This window comes from Euprymna scolopes, chromosome 19 (genome assembly GCF_053919585.1).
Source record: "Euprymna scolopes isolate OS-2025 chromosome 19, ASM5391958v1, whole genome shotgun sequence".
Classification (NCBI taxonomy): Eukaryota; Metazoa; Mollusca; class Cephalopoda; order Sepiida; family Sepiolidae; genus Euprymna; species Euprymna scolopes.
In genome coordinates, this window is record NC_136500.1 from 45,608,111 (window position 1) to 45,628,864 (window position 20,754).

The following is a 20,754-nucleotide window of genomic DNA, read 5'->3' on the forward strand; positions in this document are numbered from 1 at the left end:
GATTTGGAGATAGAGAGAGAGAGAGAGAGAGAGAGAGAGAGAGAGAGAGAGAGAGATTATTTCTTGTTTGCACGGAATGATTAGCAGTGTCAGAAAACGCCATTAAAAATGCATGATAAAAAATTGAATAATTCGACCTCCTATCTTTCCAAGCTTATAACTACTTGAAAAATGTAATTCAAACCCTATTTTTTTTATTTCAATTAAAGGAGCAAAGACCAAATTTTTTTAAAATAACAGGTTTAATAATAGCAAATTATGCAATATTTGTTTTTTTTTTAATCGGTTTTCTTAAAAAAAAAAAGATTTAAAGAAAATCAATGAATTTTAACTTAATTCGATAAAATATATGTATATATAAATTCCAAAAAATCACTTACCTATAAAAAATACTATTCAATGAGTACTTCCATTCTTCCTTGTTAAGAATTTATCCATATTTATATTTTATATTCCATGTCCTTTTTAAATAAAATACTTTTTTAAGCGAGTATTAAAAAAATATTGCGACTTAAGCTCGTCAAAGATGGTAAAAAGGGGAGATAACGGTCTCTCTTTCTTGGAGTTATGAACTATGGTGACCTGTAAGCGACATAATTAATGTCTCTTTCTATTGCTGGCTGTAAACAAAAGTTAGTAAATATGGACCACCGTATATAAAAAATAGTCCCATTTTACTTATCAGTTTTTGCCGATAAAAAAAAAAACACTTGAGCGATTATTGATTTTTTTTTTATATTATTCTCTTAAAGAAATACATGAGTTTTTAATTCAATATATTTTATTGCTTCTTTATGGAGTGATTTTTTTCTTAATATCTAAAAAAAAAACATGAAATGAAATAGAAATAATTGTCGTAATTAAACGAAACGTTCTGTGCAATATAACAAGATTATAAGGTTTCACTTAAAAATAAAATTCAAGGTGGTTTAAAAAAAAAAAGGTTTTAAACTTTGGACTTTACAGGTAAATTTGCAAATAACTTCTTTTTTTGTTTTAAATTAGCTTATTTTATTTATTGATCTTTTATCTTCAATTTATGATATATAAATTTGAGGTGAGAAAATTAATTATTTTCATTTTAATAGACATTTCAAAATGGGGTGGGGGTGAATTAAAAAAAAAACCTTGTCTAGAATGTTATATTCGGTTTATTGGAAAGAGCATAAAATTTCACATTGAACTTGAAAATATCGTAAAAATTGAATCAATAGAAAAATTTTGATAGATTTTTAAAGTGAAAAAATTGGAAAAATTTAACTCGTAAAATTCAATTGATTTCATGACGTAAACAAAATGGCTGCATGAACGCGCGCATGCACTTTATAACCCCCGCTTTTTTTTTTAAATAAAAAAAAAATATATTTTGATTATTTTTTTAAACGACTTTAATAGTTTATTTTGGAAGTATATTCCATAAAGAAAATAAACAACCCACTTTTAAAAGAGAAATTACGAGTTTTTTTATATTTTATTCGCAGTTTTGTGTTAGGGGTGTCAAAAATTCCCCCCAAATTCTGGCACACCTACTGAATGACCGTGTGGGACCAGCAGGAGCTATTCAGTTCTTTCAAAGAAGTAGTACTTTTTGCAAAGTTCATTAAACTATTTTTTAAATATTCGTTACGATCTTTTCACCTAATTCTAAACCCTAACTGACAGCCACTCGGACTTAGGGTTCGTAGTAATTTTTCAACTGTTATAAAACGCCAAAAATACGGTGATCATTTTGCGTTTAAATTTACAAAACTGATCGGCATTTTAAATTTTAGAATAACAAAATGAAATAATCGTCTTAAAATATCTCATTTTGGAGGATGTTAATCTACAACTGTACAAAAAAAAACATTTTTTTTCTATTATTTTTTTTTTTTTTATTCAATGTTAAAATACTGCATAGTAATTTCAGATGAGATTATTATTTATTTATTTTTAGATTACACAAATTTATCACGTGATTTAAATTTTTAGGGGCCCATATAATTTTGGACTGCTCAAATACATTAGTACCAAATCGCGTTTTCGTTACGATCTCATTTTAAAGTGAAGAAAATAAAGTAAGGTCAAGCTAATAAAAGGCTAATAACCGAAACGAACTTTACAAGACAAGAAAGTTCAAAAGTTGCACAATTTTAATTTATTCATTTTTTTGTGGGGGGGGGGGTATTCAGATTATGATGGCGGCAACTAAAAGTAAAGAAAATACGCAGAAATGTGTATGGATGTACGTATCAGTCATGGAACGACATGGAAAAGTATTTATTTATTTTATTTATTTATTTATTTTTTTTTTTTTGAAACAAATCAAATTTTACGACTAAGCAAGTTGTAGTGTTTTCCTCCGCCATAATGAAATCTGATGAAAAATAAATGGGAGACAACTCAATTCGAAGTGTCGAGGTGAAGAATCAGCCTTATGTCCAAGGCAGTTTTTAGTAGTAAAATCGTTAAAAATCGTAAATTTTGATTTTTTCAATTTTAAATAAAACTACTTAATCGATTTTTTTTTTTGGAATATGACATCTTTGTTCTGTAACGAATACGTACATCACGCAGACTTTTCTGTAATTTCTTTACTTTTAATTGTCGCCCTTTTTTTATGATCACTTATCAAAATTAAACTTGCAACGGATTTATAAAGAAACGCATTTCGCTTTGCAATAATTTTTTCTTAAGTAAGGTAACTTTTAATGATTGTTCTTAGCTTATAAAGAGTGAAAAGCTTTTCATGTATTGAACGAGCGACCCTAAAACACAACACCCCAACACATCACACACACACACACACACACACACACACACACACACACACACACACACATTTATGACCGGTATCTAACTTTTTGTTTAAAAAAAATAAATAAATAAAAGATTGACATTGTCATATTTTTTAAACAGTGATACAAAAATACCCTCTCTTAAATCACTGTTTAAAAAAATATGACGGGGAAATAGAGCAAGCTAGGGAAGTACAAGAAAGTTCCAGAGAAATGGAGGGGGGGTGCTCGTCTTGCACGTGTGTGCCCTCACTTGTCTCGTGGCAATGTTGTTTTTTGTTTTGGTTTGTTTGAAGTGGCGAGGGATCTTTATAAAATATTTTCATTTAGAACAAGCTGTACCGTCGTTGCCCAGGAATCTCATTATTTTCAGGGGGTGGGGCTAAAGTGGAATTTAATTATTACGTGATCGATTCAAACAAAATTGTTGTTCAATTATAACTAATTTTGTTAATTTAATGTTATTTTACGGGCCGTGCTGAAATAATAACGTTATTAAATTAAACACACACACACACACACACACACATTCTTAATATGGAGAGGGGAGGATGTTACTTTCACCTGACAATTTAATAAATAAAAGAAACTTGAATTTAACTTGAAAATCCTCTCTAAAAAATAGCACGGCTCGTAAACTGCAGAAGTATGACTTGTTTGCTGCAATGCATTTTGGTGGATTCAATTTAGTAATTACATTCGTCTTATTTTATGTAATCAATAAATATTCGCGTAAATAAAAACAATTCAATGCACAATTATAAACGTTACCTTGATGTGATCACACATAAGAAATAATCGCAAATTTATGAATGCTACATCAATAAAAATAGAAAAGAAATAGTCGAAATTTGCCATGGTGCTTTTTTTTTTTTTTAACACTGATGCTGATGCTTGCAATGATCACTCAAATCTGGTCATCATTCAGCGATAGCTTTTATGGGTGGGTTGTGGCGTGGGATGTGCTGTTTTTTCTATTGAAATGTTATTTCATCTTTTTTTTTTTTTTTTTTTTTTTTTTTTTGCCTACCCCACTCTTAAATAAGTTCTATATAAAAATACTGATGAATATGTATATATTATTAAAAGCATTGTTGGTTGAAACTCCAAACCTTTGAAATTGATTTAAAAAAAATAATACAAATAATAATAGTATCTACCGACACACTGCTGCCATAATGCTTTCTACATTATCCTTGTTCCTGGGCCAAGCTTCGCTTTTATCCCCGCCCCCTTTTTTCTCGGTAGCGGCAACGACAAGTCGCTGTATTGATTGTGCATTCTTTCTTTGGCATCTCCTACATTTTTTTCTTTTCTTTTTTTTTTTTTTTGCTGTCTTATCTACTCATTTCTAAGTTGTACTTCTTTTAAGTCCAAATGTAATTATTTTATTTATTTACATTTATTTTATCTCTGTCTGTCTGTCTGTCTGTCTGTCTGTCTGTCTCTCTCTCTCTCTCTCTCTCTCTCTCTCTCTCTCTCTCTCTCTCTCTCTCTCTCTCAAACATGTTCCCGGTTTTCTTCATTCTTTCCAATTTACTATCTTTACGTAATTTTGATTATTAAATAATTAAATCAGTTTTTTTTTTTTATGATTTAATGTATTTTCTAAATTTTGTATATTTTATATTTTATTTTCCTTTGTCTTTAACTAAAACTTCTTTCCCCCCCCCTTTATTATTTACAAATATCGTTTTCGGCTTTACCCTTGTCTCTTAGTAGATAAGTTAATTATTTTCAAAATCAGTCTTGTTTGATAGTCGATAAAAGCCGAGTTACCAATGGCAACAACAAACAACCCTGAATCGTTTATTGCGATCTGTGCCATTAACCAGATATATGCTAACGATGTCAAATCATTTTCAGTGACATTTCCGGGTCTTTTGGCTTGGACTAACGTGTAGTTTCTTTACTGATTTTACCTTTGGACCAAGATCACAGTGTAGTATCTGTTCTAATACTACAGTACACACTTCATCTTTTCTGTCCTCGGTCAGTGGAGGAGAAATCTTCGTGACTGAGACGATTTTGTTTTGTTTCTATCTATAGTGACCCTTTTTGGGGAGCTGGATTTAAAAACCGACCTTGTGTCTAACTCTGCCTTCGTGGAGAGACAAGTAAATAGGTACTATATTTTATCTGTTCTACCTTGGGCGAGTGAAAGAGAAATACTTTTAGACTGAGGCAACTATTTTTTTTTTTTTTTTTTTGTCCCAGTTCAGAGTGGTGTCTTTCCCCCACTTTTAAAGCCAATCTATTGTCTTTATGGGGAGGCAAGAAAATAGAGACAGGTTTTCAGATTCCCATTACTTTATGTAATTGCTGGTATATATCATCACTATACGTACAGACAGAATGACTACTACTACTACTACTACTACTACTACTATTTATTGAATTTGCCATTGATATTTTTAAAAAATTCTTTCTTTACTGCTTAAAAACCTAAAACGTTTCTGTTTATTCCTCATGTTACAGAGTGTGCATAATTTAATTGATGTAATAATGTTTCTTTCTTCTTTATATTGAAATGAATGAATGAATGAATTATTGCGACCATCACATGCGATCCAAGTAGTAGTGGTTTGTAAAAGCCGGTGGTTCGTTGTCACGTTTTCGCCATCCTCCTTTCTTTTTATTTGTAAGAATTATTAAACGAGCACTTCACAGTTGAAACAATGGTCAAGTCCGAATTTAGTGGCCCCTATTTCGAGGTGGAGTTGAAATTTTATTAAAATTAAGCTAAAGTGTAATAGACACAAGTAGATATCGCTGTTCAAAAATAACACGCCTGGTATAGAGAAACATGTTATAGCGGAATTAAGCATTAAACAGTTAAATTTTGTAACACGCTTCATATATGATTGATTAAGCTTCATTTTTTTTTTTTTTTTTTTTTTTTTTTTTTTTTTTTTTTGCAAAATTTGTGTGTGTGTACGCGCGGGTATGTGGCAAATTTAAAAGAATGTTCGGAGTAGGACCCTATAACTAGGAAATGGCCGAAACAATATATTTTTTTAATTATGTTTCTATTATTAATAATTTGGGGTTAGTGCACTTATCCGCGCTATTTTTTAAATCGTATTTCCAAGTTTAATCAAAGTTTTATTGAAAAAAAAAAAATTATTCAATGTTAGGTACAAAAAATTTATTCAAGGTTAGGTACAAAACACCCTCCCCATGTTAAGAATGGCTTTTTAAATAATAACGTTATTTCAACACGGATCAATAAGTGACCAATAATTTAAAGAAAAAAAATGTAGACTTCTTTCAATGATCAAACGTGACTGCGTTGCATACTACGAGGAATTAAAAGAAAAACATATTTCCATCTTTGTGTCAAATTTTTCATTTTTCTTTAAATGCATTTATTATTATTTTTTTGTAATTTTATTTATTTTATCCAAATCTCTTACTGCGGCAAAGTTAGACACAAGGCCAGTTTATAGTAGAAGATCTATTCCCTCCACCACAAAGGGGGAACTTCTGAACGGGTGTAAAATTTGCCATGGCCGGCTCCATCGACATTCTTCAGTGAGGACGCCTCAGGTTATCCAGCTGTAAACTAACTCCTTCTGACAGCCATCTGACATCAACCAAAGACAAACACTACACTTCGATCCGGTCAAATCGCCTCCTTGTGCAAGGATATTATAAGATACGAGTACGTAACAGAGAATTACAACTGTTGTCTTATTTTTGAGGGCTTAAAAAATAATTCAGCTAAAATAAAAATAAAAATCTCTTCATAAGTTGGTTTAATTAATTGCTACGAAAATCTCATTGTGGTAGCAACATGCGTACACATAAGAAGATCTTTCATTTTCTTTTTTATATTCATGTTTTCGTTGCTTCTTCATTTCACACATCATTCTGCAATTAAACAAGCGAGTGGTGCGTGTGCGGCATATATATATATATATATATATATATATATATATATATATATATATATATATATATATATATATACACACACACATACACACTGAGTCAGTAGAAATTATGAAGAAGGAAAAGACGCAATATAGTTGGAGAGAAAGCAGACAACGCCCGAAACGCACGCACATATAGATACACACACGCTACGTGCACATATCTTCTCGATTTGGTCTCTCCCTCTATCTGGTTTCTCGATCCCTCCTCTCTCACAGTCTCCAGCTTGTTTTATCTCTCTAGCTTATCCTCTCCCTCTCTCTGGCTTTGTTTCTCTCTCTTTCTTTGGCTTCTTTCCTTTTCACCTCTCTAGCTTCTTCTTTCTCCCTAGTCTCTTTTTTCTCTTTCTCTTCCTCTAGCCTCTTCCTCCCGCCTCTTTCTCTCTACCCCTCTCTTGTCTCACTCTTTCTCTAGTTTATTTTCTCTCTCACTCGCTCTCTCCCCTAGTTTCTTTTCTCTCTCTCTCGCTCTATCTCTCTCTCTAGTTTCTTTTTTCTCTTTCTCTCTCTCTCTAGTTTCTTTTTTCTTTCTCGCTCGCTCTCTCTCTCTAGTTTCTTTTCTTCTCTCTCTCTAGTTTCTTTTCTTCTCTCTCTCTAGTTTCTTTTCTTCTCTCTCGCTAGTTTCTTTTCTTCTCTCTCGCTAGTTTCTTTTCTTTCTCTCGAGTTTCTTTTCTCTCTGTCTGTCTCTCTCTCTCTCTCTATATATATATATATATATATATATATATATATATATATATATATATATATATTTCTTGTCTCCTTTTCTAGGTTCTTTCTCTCCTTCTAGATTTTCCTATCTTTCTCTCTCTCAGTTCGTTCCGCCTTTCCTTGTAGCTTTATTCTCTTTCTCTCTTTAGATTTTCCATCTTATTTTTCTTCTCATCCTCTCTAAAATCTCTCCTCTCACCTTTTGCAGCTTGCTTCACTCTTTCTCTCTCTACAGTTTGTTTTCACTCCCCTCCTTCTCCTCTCTCAGTATTGATTGTAATAGCAGTATTAATAAAACGTCTGAAGACACAGAGAGGAGGAAGGGGGATGATATAGTAGTAAAAGTAGTTGTCGTGGTAGAAGTAGACTCTAGCAGGAGCGTCGGTTCGTCTGTCTGTCTGTTTGTCTCGTCCTCTCTGTAAGTCATTTGGATACGTTACCACCAAGATGACCAACCGGACGCCTGTAAAGAAAGTACCCATCCACTTGCAGGTAACAACACACACACAAAAAAAAAGAAAACACTCTTTTATTATGGTATTCGTCTTTCAGTTGTCCTCAGTTTTTACGCTACGATTCTTTACCGGATGAGAGACATTGCTCGGTTGTTACAGACGATAAGAGGAGCCACCAGTCGACGAATATCTTGAAGTGGGGGTGTGCTAGAAGGCAAAGGAGGATCGGTTTTTAATATTTGTTAATAGGTAGTTTATACCCCCATTTTCTGCCCATCACCGTAATTTGGCATTTTTATTTATTTATTTATGAATCAAATTTGATTCGTGAAGGAGCGGAATAAATTAAACATGTGACAATTTTCTTACCGGCTGTTGAATTCATTTATATATATTTCTTTACTTTGCGTATCTGACAAAATTATTTACAATGTTTTTTTTTTCTTTCTTTCTTGTTATAATGAATAAAAAAAAAAATATATAATTAAGTGGTTTTTGTTGCGAATGATTTACAAGAATTCTTTACTCGTACGCACGACATCTTTTTAGTTTTAACGCGCGAAATTTATGAAAGTAGAAAAATGAAGTCTTGTTTTCCATTCAACGTTAAACGAATCTTAATTGGCTATTATTATTGCCTTGCCTCGGTTATTCGTAACGTTTTGGTAGATTTAACCTCCGACCTTCTCCAGGTATATCTGTCCGAACTTTGAAACCTGGACAGAAAGATCCAAATAGCAAATTTTCATTTCACAATTTGTAGTACAAAATCTCATTAATTTGATTTTATATATATATATATATATATATATATATATATATATACACACACACACACACACACAAAGATGACTAACACAACATTCCTCTTTAGCCAAATAAATTATTGATGAGATAATCATTTATTTTAATGTCCCTTACTTTTTTTTTTGTACTCATGCAGCGAGTGATCCGTGTTGAAATAACTTTATTTAAAAAGCCATTCTTAACATGGGGAGGGTGTTTTGTAACTATTTAATAGTTACAAAACACCCTCCCCATGTTAATAATAGTTACTATTATATACTTTAACCTTACAATTGAATAAAAAAAACTTTAATTAAACTTGGAAATACGATTTTAAAAAATAGCGCGGATCACTAAGTGCATTAGCACCCTTTTTTTTATATAGCAACTTAGCGAGATAATTCATCAATTTTATAAGAGTTAAAACCAAATTTTATTTAATTTTGATAAATAAAACGAAATCCTAACTAACGTATTCTTTATTATTTGAAGTTTTAGTGGTTGGATGTTGTTGCAGAAATTTCAAAATTGTAGTTTTATTCCAAAGAAACAAGCGCGGTTTTTTTTTTTTTTTTTTGTTAGAAAAGCCAGATTTAATGTCACTTGTGTGTGTGTTTTTTTTTTTTTTTTTGCATCCAATATTTTTATAGACGTCATTCTATACGATTGCTCGATTTGTAGTTTAAAAATTGTATTGAAATAAACAAATGTCGTGAATACATTAAGTGAATTTCGTATTTTTGTTTTGTTTCGTTTTAATATTAAAAACTAAGGCGAAAAAGTAAAATTCAATTTAAAACTTGATAAACAACACGCACACAAACGTAAATTAAGTCTTTATTAATTTTTAAAACTAAAAATCAAATTATATTTCCACAAGAGAATTTTGGGTACTTGTGCATCTATGTTACCGGGCTTAGCGTTATTATTTAGAAACCCATTCTTAACATGGTGAGGATATTCTGTACTTTCACCTAACAATTTAAAAAAAAACAATCTATTGTAAAAATTAAATTTAACTTTAATACTATTTTAAAAAAAAACAATAGCGCGCACAGAATTTTGAAACCCATCTTTGTTTTTCTTTTTTTTTTTTTTTCTTAAACTTTCTATTAAACCGTTAATCCAAATTTAGATTTTTTAAAGTTGTTTTCAGGGAGTTGATTATTTTTTTTTCCGATCAAATCTTGTTTTATGAACATTTTAGTTTTTCTTTTTAGTAAATAAAATCACAAATTCATAAAACATGTTTTGTTTGCGATTATTGATTGAAGTTATATATTGAATTAAGTTTAAAATTTGAATTATTTTTAACAAGATCCTCTTGTCATGTCATCTGACTTAAGTTATTTTACTATTTTTTTTGACTTACTAAAATGTGGACTGCAACCACTGCTATTTATTAACAACATGATGACCGGCAAAAAAATATCACGTTGCTCATCATAATAATCCAACCCAACGTCGATTTGTAGTAGTTGCATGACGATTACTGCAATTAGTAGTGGTCGTCAGTTGGCGGTTTCGAAATTTTATTTGAACCAATTTATTCTAGTAATATTCATTTGTAAGCTATATTTTTCCTACTTTGATATCAAATTAATACTTTAATAAAAACGTCGTTCAATAATCAAATTTACGTTGACGCACGCGATAATACACATTAGATTGAACATTTATGGTGTTATGCAGAATACGGACCGTGCTGAAATAATAACGTTATTTAGAAACCTATTCCTTATCTTGTAGAAGGATTATCTTGCCTTTGGCAACATTTTTTCTGTACTGCAAAATTCCCGTCTTTTTATTTATTTTTAATTATTCTATACTTTCATATAATATAAACAAGACTTCGTAAAATTTGAAACTCACAGCGGACCTGAACGAGATACCCCCCCCCCTTCATAATTTTTATAGTATGTTTTAGTATGTAGTAAGTATAGTTTTCGAGCTAGGGAGTGTTTATTTCGAAAGCCGTTTTTAACATGAGGAGGTTGGGTGTTTATACTACGCTGGGGGTTAAGTCGTAAAAAAAAAATACCAACTTCAGAATGCCGGCTAAAATTATAGGGGAGGGGATTCTCATTCACGTTCTCAAAAAAGGAAAAAAAGCGATAAGTATCTTAAACATATTTCTGTAATTTAGGAATCGGGCTGTTTTACATAGGATTCTTGTTTATCAAATTGTTAGATGAAACTACAGAATAGTTAACAAAGCCACCTTCCTATCTTAATGAGTTTCTAAATATCGTTATTTTGGCACTGTCCGTAAACTTTTGAATGTGACCGACAATAATCATTTTATCATCTTTCGTGTTGAATGGATTTCTTAGAGTTTTGACAAAATTGCTCACTTTTGTAGAGATTGGCTGCTGGAATAGTTGGTCATGTCATCATCCACTGTGGACACACGTGAACTTTTCCATGTCTTATTTTTCTTATTTTTTTAATCACATTTTTTCCCCTCCTTTTTTTAATCTTTCCACCAACAATCACTAACTAGAATTATTACGACAATTAAATCCCTAGCAAAATAGGTCAGAAGTAAAAAATGAGGATACTCTTCCTCATCTCATTAGTCTATCCCCCCCTTCCTGTTCGATAATTATTCCTCGTTCGCTTATCCCCCCTCGACCCATCTATTATTGATATACCATCCCATTCTAGTGTTCCCCGGGAGTCTTTTCTTTCTTTTTCAACAAATATATATATATATATATATATATATATATATATATATATATATATATATTATTTCTTTTATTGATTTTTTTTTTAATTTAATTGAACCGTTTTTGTCATTAAATTATTTTGTTGCGATACTGTTTTAATCTATAAAATTATTTCGTGTAAATAGCTTCAAACTTTTAACTATGATTAAATAAGATTTTGTTGATGCTTTTAAAGCCAATTTAAATGACGTTCTATTCGACAGTTTAAAGGCTTCTAAATTCCTTTTATTTTTTCGAGTGGTTTAGATAATTTAATTTTATGAATTAAAAAAATTAAACTGGCTAACTTGTTCAAAGAAATCGGAATGCATTCTGGTGGACTTTTGTATTTTTTTTAGATAGAATTTTTTAAATTTAGTTTTGAAATTTCATGCCATGTGATTTTAATAAATATTCGATTAATAGTAAAATTTAAAATAAGGCATTAATAGATATGACACGACATGAATTTGAGTCGTCGCTAGCCCCCCCCCCCTCATTCTGGAAATCATCAGTTTTATTTTAATTGATTAAATTTGGTATTAACTGTTTTTTTTTTTTTTAATTCCGCAGTTAGTGTGTAGTTACTGAACTGCAGATTGATTCTTCTCGCAATTAAGTTATTTCAGCGACATCCACTTTTCTTTTCTCGCGCATGCATGCAGCGTGCAACTGCAGTAGTCGTGCTCGTGCACACCGGCCATAATTTTACATCTTTCTTTCTCGACCTCCCTAGAGGAATCGGAGTAACAAGACCTTTCGGTCTTTTTTTTTTTTTTTTTTTTTTTTTTTTTATAACCCAACCTAGCGTAAACACTCCCAACCTCTCCATGTTAAAAACGGCTTTCGGAATAAACACTCCCAAACTCGAAAGCTGTTTTTAACGTGGGGAGGTTGGTTCAACCGCAGGTTGGATGTGTTTCTACGCTGGGTTAGGTCGTTAAAAAAAAAATACCGAACTTTCTTCACGTCTACGTTATTTCGAATTTTGACAAATTATAGAGTAAAAAACAAAAAAAAAAAAAAATAAAAAAAAAAAAACAAACTAACGCCGTTTTGCTTTTGTACCTTTTCATTTTTTTTTTTTTTTTTTTTTTTTAATTCTCTTTTTACAATTCGATTAAGTCTAACAAATTAGAAAAGTTTGAAAATGGAAAGGTATTATTTTAGATTAGGTCCACCCACCTCCACCTCACCTCCACAATTTTCTTTTAAATGACTACCTGTACAGGTTTTCGACTATGCTGAATACGGAAATCGCATTGAAATTTTGCAGAAATAAGTAGTTAGCGAGATATAAAAAGTTGTATTATGCATTGTATTCTTTGGTGGCCATCTTTGTTACGCGCGTAGATTTGTTTATGGCACGCGCGTAACAAAGATGGCCGCCAAATAATGCAATGCATAATACAATTTTTTATATCTCGCTAACTACTTATTTCTGCAAAATTTCAATGCGATTTCCGTGTTCAGCATAGTCGAAAACATAAAAGTCGTCATTTAAAAGAAAATTGTGGAGGTGGAGTACTGGAGTAGACCTAATCTAAAAATTTACCAATGGAAATCAGTATGCTGCCGAGTGTGCCGACATATTCGATTATTAAAATATTACCTAACCTGTCTCTTATTTACTTGCCTCCTTACGAAAAGGACGATTTTTTTTTTTTTTTTTTTTTTTTGCTGTAAAATTTAGTTCCTCTCCCCCAAAACAAAAAGCAGTGGTTGGAGTGGGGTTGGGGGGGGGGTCTGGATTTGTAATAAATCCGTAATTGTCTTCGTCTAGAAGGATTTCTCTCCCACTGATCGATGACCGAGATGTTTAGGATCAGAATAGATACTAGTTTTTTCCTAGCTTGTAGTCGAGATTAATTTATTCACATGCATCTAACCTGCTAAAATAAAAAAAAATATATAGAGAGAATTCCATTGCAGCTGGCCGAGCTTAAAGAAAAATAGTTTTCTTGTATTTAATTCGTTTTAATTTTACGATATTGTATTTTTGGTTTCAATAAATATTCAATTAAAAGAAAATAATGAAGTTACATATAGGCGAGAAACACTTTCACACGAGATCTGGTGCTTTTTTTTTTTTTTTTTTTTTTTTTTTTTACAACACTATAAATATTTCAAATACTAATTATGGGATTTCTGTTGACGCCGGCGCTACTCTTCCTGTCTTTCCTTTTCCGGTTTCCGTCTTATTCTTTTCATTTAATGAAAAATAATCGATTTTTCCCTCCCTTGAAATGACCGGAAAGAATACATTAATATATATATTTCCTTTTTATTCTCTTCAGAAATTCTGAACTCGGCTTTCCCTGAACTATGAAAATATAAACCAGCAGGGAGACCCGACGTTGCCCATGATTAAGGTCCTCATCACATTATTACTTTGTTTTTAATTTTAGGTGATTTTAGTCAAATCCCTTCGAGACACATCGATCATTTCGTGGGTTTAAATGAGAACCCGGGTTTGTATTACTGTACACATAGATTCGAAAAAGTTGTCAAAAAACAAATATATGACAAATAAATGTTATCAAAAGCAAGATAAGTTACTTTTCTACCTAACTGGATATATTTTTTGTGTTTTTATTCAGTGTAACATGTTTATTCAGCTCGAAAAACATGCAGTGTTTATCGATGTATTGGAAAATTCAAAATGGCGGCCGACTCTCTCTCGGAGAGGGTAAGTTTGGGAAAAGGTATTATAAATAATAAACTAGACAAAATACTGTTAGAAATTCGCTCAATATATGTTACTGTGACATAAGTTGACATATATTCGGTTGTTTTTTAATAGTATTTCGTCTAGTTTATTATTTATAACATCTTTTCACAAACTTACCGTGTTAAAGAGACAGTCGGCCGCCATTTTGAATTTTCCAATACATCGATAAACACTGCATGTTTTTCGAGCTGAATAAACATGTTACATTGAATAAAAAAAACAAAAAATATATCCCGTTAGGTAGAAAAGTAACTTATCTTGCCTTTGATAACATTTGTTATATATTTGTTTTTTGACAACTTTTTCGAATCTGTGTACAGTAATACAAACCCGAGAACCCTTATGTACCACTGTCCCTATTGCCATTATTTTTATAATTTTCAATAAATTCTAAAGGGAAAAGAACGCAGCCTCTAAAATACTGTTGTATCCTTTCTTTGATTAACATAAAGTCTTTCTTCGAAGGCCTTTATGAGCAGACGTCTGCCAGACGAGAATAAAGCAGAGTTGAGTTAATCAATGTATGTTTCTCTTGGGCCTTTTTTATATTTCAATCATACAAAACTACATGATTAAATATTCTTCAGTTTTGGGATTGAGTTATGTTTTTAATCTTTTTTTATTCATTTTAAATGTTCTAATTAGACGCGATTTGAAATTTACATCCAATACCTTCCTGTCTCTTAGTGCATGCTCCCCGTTCATATTTAATATTTCCCATTAATAAAGCAAGGTTAGAATTGTCCATTATAAACAATAAAAGGATATAACCACAGTATTAATAGTACTTCAGCTTATACCGTTTTTCTAGTGTGTGTGTACATATATATATATATATATATATATATATATATATATATATATATATGTATGTATTAAAAGCAGCAAAAGTTATAACTTGTTGATTCAGAATAAATGCTTTATGCCAAACCTCTAGAGTAAATGTAGTATTGTGGTGACTAATTCCTATTAATCTCAAGTTGTGCATCGAACAACGGATAACATACCCTAGTTCGCTGCACCTTCTAACAAGTCCACACAAGATTGTAGCCAGAACGGCCTAGTAGTTTCCTAGAAAAAGGGGGAAGGGGCAGGCGAGGCACAGGAAGAGAAAGATATCGCACACGCTTGTGACATCGATCGCATTTTAAGTAGATCAAGAATTTTCAAATTTTCATCCTCATCAGTGGGTTTTTAGCACTAAGACCCTCCCCCTCTTATTCCGTGACGATTTGACCAGAGATCATTTTATTAATTTTGCCCGGCCCTCCTTCGCAATGAATGAACAAGTTCGCCAGTAATTCTTTTATCTTCGCAGTATTTATTCTCCTCCTCGCGTTTTTAACAGAAAGGTGACTTGTGTTTCGCGTGAGTCACAGGTGTCGGCGTCGGCGATGCTGCTGTAAACTTTTACTAGTTTCCCCCTTACTCATTTCTTTTTATTTGTTTATGAATGCAAAAGTGTGAAGAAAAAAATGTCTGGTTTTCAACAGGAAAACGAGTTGTTTGTCTACTTCACTCTTTGACACCCCCCCCATTCCCCTCCTCGTACTACCCACGCACTTCATCGCCGGGTAGATGAATAATCAGAGCGAAAAGTGGTATTTGTTAACAAAAAAAAATGAATAAAGAATGTTTCTGTTGCAGTCGGTGACTAAAAATTCTACTCTTAAATTTCGAAAACTCAAAATTTCTTCTGGTTTCACTCACACGTGTGTGTGTGTGTGTGTGTGTGTATATATATATATATATATATATATATATATACACACGCACATCTTTATGGATTTACTTTAATATTTACTCCAAACAATACCACGCCCTTGGATCAGATGCTCAAAGATATATACTTAAAACCGGATATATATATATATATATATATATATATATATATATATATATATATATATGGTAACATCACGTGCCTGATAACGACTCGCGATTCAAAAACGTTTGCAGAGATGGCTAGTTCTTATTCACTGTAGCACATTAAATCGTTGGCCCGCCAACTTAAAAAATTGAAGAAAAAGAACAAAAAGGGAACTTTCACTTCTGTTTTAATGAAACATGTATCAAGGAAGAAATGCTGATCATATATATATATATATATATATATGGAACAATGTATATCTGTTTATTGATTTTTGCCTAATATTTGTATTAACCACATTCATAAACATAATCACTATATTTCCATGATAAGAGGTTTTCCGTCGTCAAAGCACCCTTTTCATAATTTGACCTAATTTTTTTACCTCAAGGAAAGGGTCTATCAATTATGTGTGTGCAGTGTGATGTATGTAAAATTGATGTTAAATTAAATATGATGGCGATAGATATGTGGTCTGAGTTTAAAAAAAAAAAAAAAAAAAAAAAAAAAAGAGATTAGATCTGGTGACCTCGGAGGAAGATTAAATTTGAGTAGTAGAAAAGCGTACTTTGTTGGTTTGGTCCCATTAAAAAGTGTTTGGGTTAGATATAGAACAATTTATATGGGAAATTGTCATATCCGGTTTAATGTGCATTTTACATGCTGGCATACGTTGACTTTCAAACTATCTAATCACTGATCAACTCTTTATCTTTCAAGTCTATTTTTATCACTTCCTCACATGTTCTTTTATCTTCCCTTTTGAACTGGTTCTACTACCTCAACTGTTTCGCATCTACTAACCAAAGAACTGTCATCTATTCTTTCAACGTGGACATACCATCAAAGTGTCATCAGATGGTTCACATAATACATCTGTCGTATTCTTATATTATTTCTGTCCGTGCAAAGCAGTCTTTAACCTCGACGTACGTCATCACACTGTACACATGCGTAAGAGCAAGAAAAACCTGCGAGAATGTGGTAAAGATTGTACATTGCTGGTAACATAAGATGTCGATCCCATGAAACGATATAGATAACAGCTATGCCAAATGTAATTTTTTTAGCATAACATTTGTATGCAGCTTCCTTTTATGCAACGTCTATCATCTATCGTTCTTATAAAAATTTATAAAAAAATATTGATAAAATATTAGACTTTTTTGAAAATTGTCAAATTATAGTCTGTTGACTTCAAATGAGTGCTTTATGCCAAATTGATGATTGAATGTTTTTATTTTATTATTTTATTTTTTTTGCATTAAATATTAATCCAGATAAATTCCTAACTGTATCAAACGGATACCATCATACTTAGTTTGCTGCACCTAATTATAACAAAGGTCCATATAAAATTTTCGTCAGATCGTTTTCGTAGTTTCCGAGAAAAAGGTGTGAGAGATACAGTCTAATAGAAATACAATGTAGATTGATACGGTTGCCAAAATCGATGAAAAATAATGATTGTCACGATCAAATATTATTTCTGGCAAGATCCAGAGTTGCCTTCAAACATAGGATCTAATGAGTAACAAATATTGGGGAATATCATGCGACCAATCCCTGTAACAACTTAAAAGCCTAACGTAATCTCATCTGATTCAACCTACCTAGGCTGAGTGTTATTTAAATTATAGGGGGGGGGTGATCAGTGAAATCGTATAAAAGATGATCCTAAACTGAAAAAAAAAAAAAAAAAATTGCACACACCCTGTTGTATTAAAGAACAGGAAATTCTTTATAAATTGCTGCAAACTGTCACTAATATGCAATGTATTCCATAACGAGCAATCGACTTATGTGATTATTGCATTTAACCTCTTTAAAAAAAAAAAAAAGGAAGACGTGTGAATTGGGATTACAAATGTCAAACTATTTAACAGGATTTTTCTGTATGAATATTTTTTTGTGCACTTTTACGTTTTCATTTTTATTCCAACTCTTCTCTCGGATTGGTTCTTGTATACACAATATTTTGCCTGTTGTAGAATCCAACAATCTTCAAATGCTTCTTGGATTCTGTAACCTATTGGGAAGTTTAAAACTAAATCTTTATTCAAGCAACAACGATACACTGTTCTCATTCTGCCGGCTTCTTTGATTGATATATATATATATATATATATTATATTATATAATCTCTTTTAGTTATATGAATTAGTACCCTGCAATTAGGAACAGTTCATCCAAAATTCTAAGCACATTACTGGATGCAATGACACATGCAAAGGTTCAGTTAGTGCAACGCTCAAATCCTTGCTTTAATAAAGCAGTGTAGGAAGAACAATTTAAATAAATCAATCTATAATTGTTTACCAACCATTTGGCATAAGTGTTTTCTAATCAGCTGAGAGACCAGGGTTCAATGTTCAGTTGAGTCATACGAAAAACTGAAAAAATAGTATTTGTATACCTCCTTGCTTAATACTCGGTAGTATAAGGTGAGGATCAAGAGTAAGCGGAGTAATTCTTAGAAAGGAGTGGCGACCTCCCCTACACTTCTGTGTAGTGGTTAATAAAAAGGTAATCTTCCGGTCGCTTTTAAGTATGGTCGGACATCTTACTTTTTGATGATAATGATAGTTAAGTCGTAGAAGTTCGATAAGAAACTATCAGGTTTAGGTTGTTTTGTTATATGGATTGGCGTATGTAATATTTTTTTGGTGTACAATTAGATAGTTGCTCATCATATTCGGTTTAATGCCTGTTTTAGACGTTGCATCTAGGGTGAATATCTCTTACAATCTGGACCTTCCCCCCCCCCCTCATCCTTGTGGATATGGGAGAATAAGAAATTGAGATATAGCACTATCAGGACCTCCACTGAAAGGGCACGGAGAGTATTGAAATTCAAAGGAGGCTTATTGTCGCCAATGACCATTATCAGCAAGAATTCAATAATAAACGACTGTTCCAAGCTATTTTCAACAATGATTGAAAGTGAAGAGAATTTGAAGTCTGCGGAGACTTGTCATTCAAACTCCAGGCTACATCATTTGTTTTTATCAGTGAGCGATGTTTAGAAATTGGCTTATCTTTGATCAGGTCTTTATCTTTCTTTCTCTCAACTCCATCTTTATTACTTCCTCCAATGTTTTCCTTGACCTTCTTCTACCAATTGAATTTGCTACTTTCCTTAGCTGTTGTATATATTCTAACCGAAGCACTCTTCATTCGTTCTTTCAATGTGGCCAAACTAACGAAATCTCTTGTTACTTGTAAAAGGCATTTCATTTTTTTTTTTTTTATGTTAAGTATACATCTGTGTATGGTTTTTGTTTCAGGAACTTAGAAAAAAATTTTTGTAAAAATCTAATGTTTTGCTATTTATGATACAAGAACATGGTAGCTTTTAATGTCAGAAAACGTTTGTATTTGCTGAATAAAAAAAATTGCTGAAAATTTTTTTAAACACTCTTAATAAAGACATCAAAAATGACATGGTGGTGTTGGGGGGTATTCTTTGCCAGCGTTCGCACAAATATTAATATTCATTAAAAAAATAAAAGCCTGAATCGATAAAGTTAGAAAAAACTTGGAAAGTTTTTAAAAGAAAAACGTATAAATCTGTATAGAAATCAAAGAAAAAAAAGGAAATAGATTTTTCTCAATGCCCTTAAATACTTAAAATGGATTTCATTTTTTTACTCATTAACATGTGTGATGAGATATATATATATATATATATATATATATATATATATATATATATAATGAGGATTCTTGTTCGTGAAATATATGCAACAAATTCGGTGAGAAACTTGTTGACTTTTGCTGCTGTTTGACACTGGAAACTGATGCTGGTTGTTCTAATTCTTAGAGATGCTATAGATGACTATAAAGGGGAGATGGGGAGGACCCAGAGGTAACAGATGTTTTTCTTTAACCATCTCATTATTATTTATTTATTTTTTTTTCTTGCTGTTGTCCTGTTACAATAATCATCATCATCATCACCCTTGACATTCTTTCTGATTCTGTCTTCAGCTCAAATTCACTTTGCTCCTTGCCAGCAGGTGGTTTGATATTTTAAATCACAAACCTCACAGTATTTTCATTATAGAATTCGTTCCATTGAGTCCAATCTAAATCATTGGGTACAAATGGAAAACGCTGATATTATTTATTCACTAGGCGTTTTCATATGGGTACTTAGTGGTGATCGCTCTTTGATAAAAACAGATGGTGTTCCCTGGAGTCTGAATGAAGTTTCCTCAGATTTCAAACGCTCTCCTCTGTCAATCATTGTTGAAAATCGTTTTGTGTTTTTCTAACCACCGATTATTATTGAAGTTTTGCTGGTAATGGTCATTGGCTTTCTCTGGAGGTCTGAGTAACAGTAAGCCTCCTCCCTCTTTTTAATTAAAAAAATTTTTTTTTTTATTCTTTCTTATCTAATAGATGGGGTGAGGCTTCAGATTGTAACATATCCACTCTATCAATCTCTATTCCCTTGAGTTCATCTACCTATATTACATAAGCCTGTTCTATTTCAACTTAGCAGTGATTGATCAGTATGATCTGGTCAGCTGATTTGGTTTCTGTACTCTAGGATTTTTCTTAACATTTCAGCTTTGTTCGTAAGTGACATGGTTTACATGATATCAGTTGCTTTATTCCCTTTTTTTTCTTTGCACATGTTTGTTTCATTAAAGTATGAGGATGTGTTTTTATATATATATATATATATATATATATACTTTCAAATTTGTGCGATTTTTGATAAGGTAAAATTATCAGTAGTTTTTATTTATTTTTTTTAAGTTTTGATTTTT

The 20,754-nt window shown here is 31.8% G+C and overlaps 1 protein-coding gene and 1 long non-coding RNA gene across 15 annotated transcripts in view; one reads left to right on the forward strand and one right to left on the reverse strand.

Annotated features, from left to right (window-relative positions):
• LOC145303549 (uncharacterized) overlaps window positions 1-3,773 on the reverse strand; it is a 93,274-nt gene extending 89,501 nt beyond the window's left edge. Inside the window, exon 1 of the long non-coding RNA XR_013873737.1 lies at window positions 3,549-3,773. This is a non-coding gene — a long non-coding RNA (uncharacterized LOC145303549). The remainder of the gene's footprint in view (window positions 1-3,548) is intronic.
• LOC145303547 (dihydropyrimidinase-like) overlaps window positions 1-20,754 on the forward strand; it is a 486,844-nt gene that overhangs the window by 262,005 nt on the left and 204,085 nt on the right. For 5 of the 14 annotated variants that reach the window (XR_013873736.1, XM_080145028.1, XM_080145034.1 and 2 more), the window contains exon 1: window positions 7,690-7,915. The exons of 7 other annotated variants lie outside the window; for them this stretch is intronic. Coding sequence is in view for 6 of the 7 variants with exons in the window: in XM_080145028.1 (XP_080001154.1) it covers window positions 7,871-7,915 (45 nt within the window). In the remaining variant the exon portion in view is untranslated. Of the gene's footprint in view, window positions 1-6,924; window positions 7,916-20,754 lie in introns of those variants that run through there. 2 more of the 14 variants (XM_080145039.1, XM_080145038.1) reach the window with 2 other exon arrangements.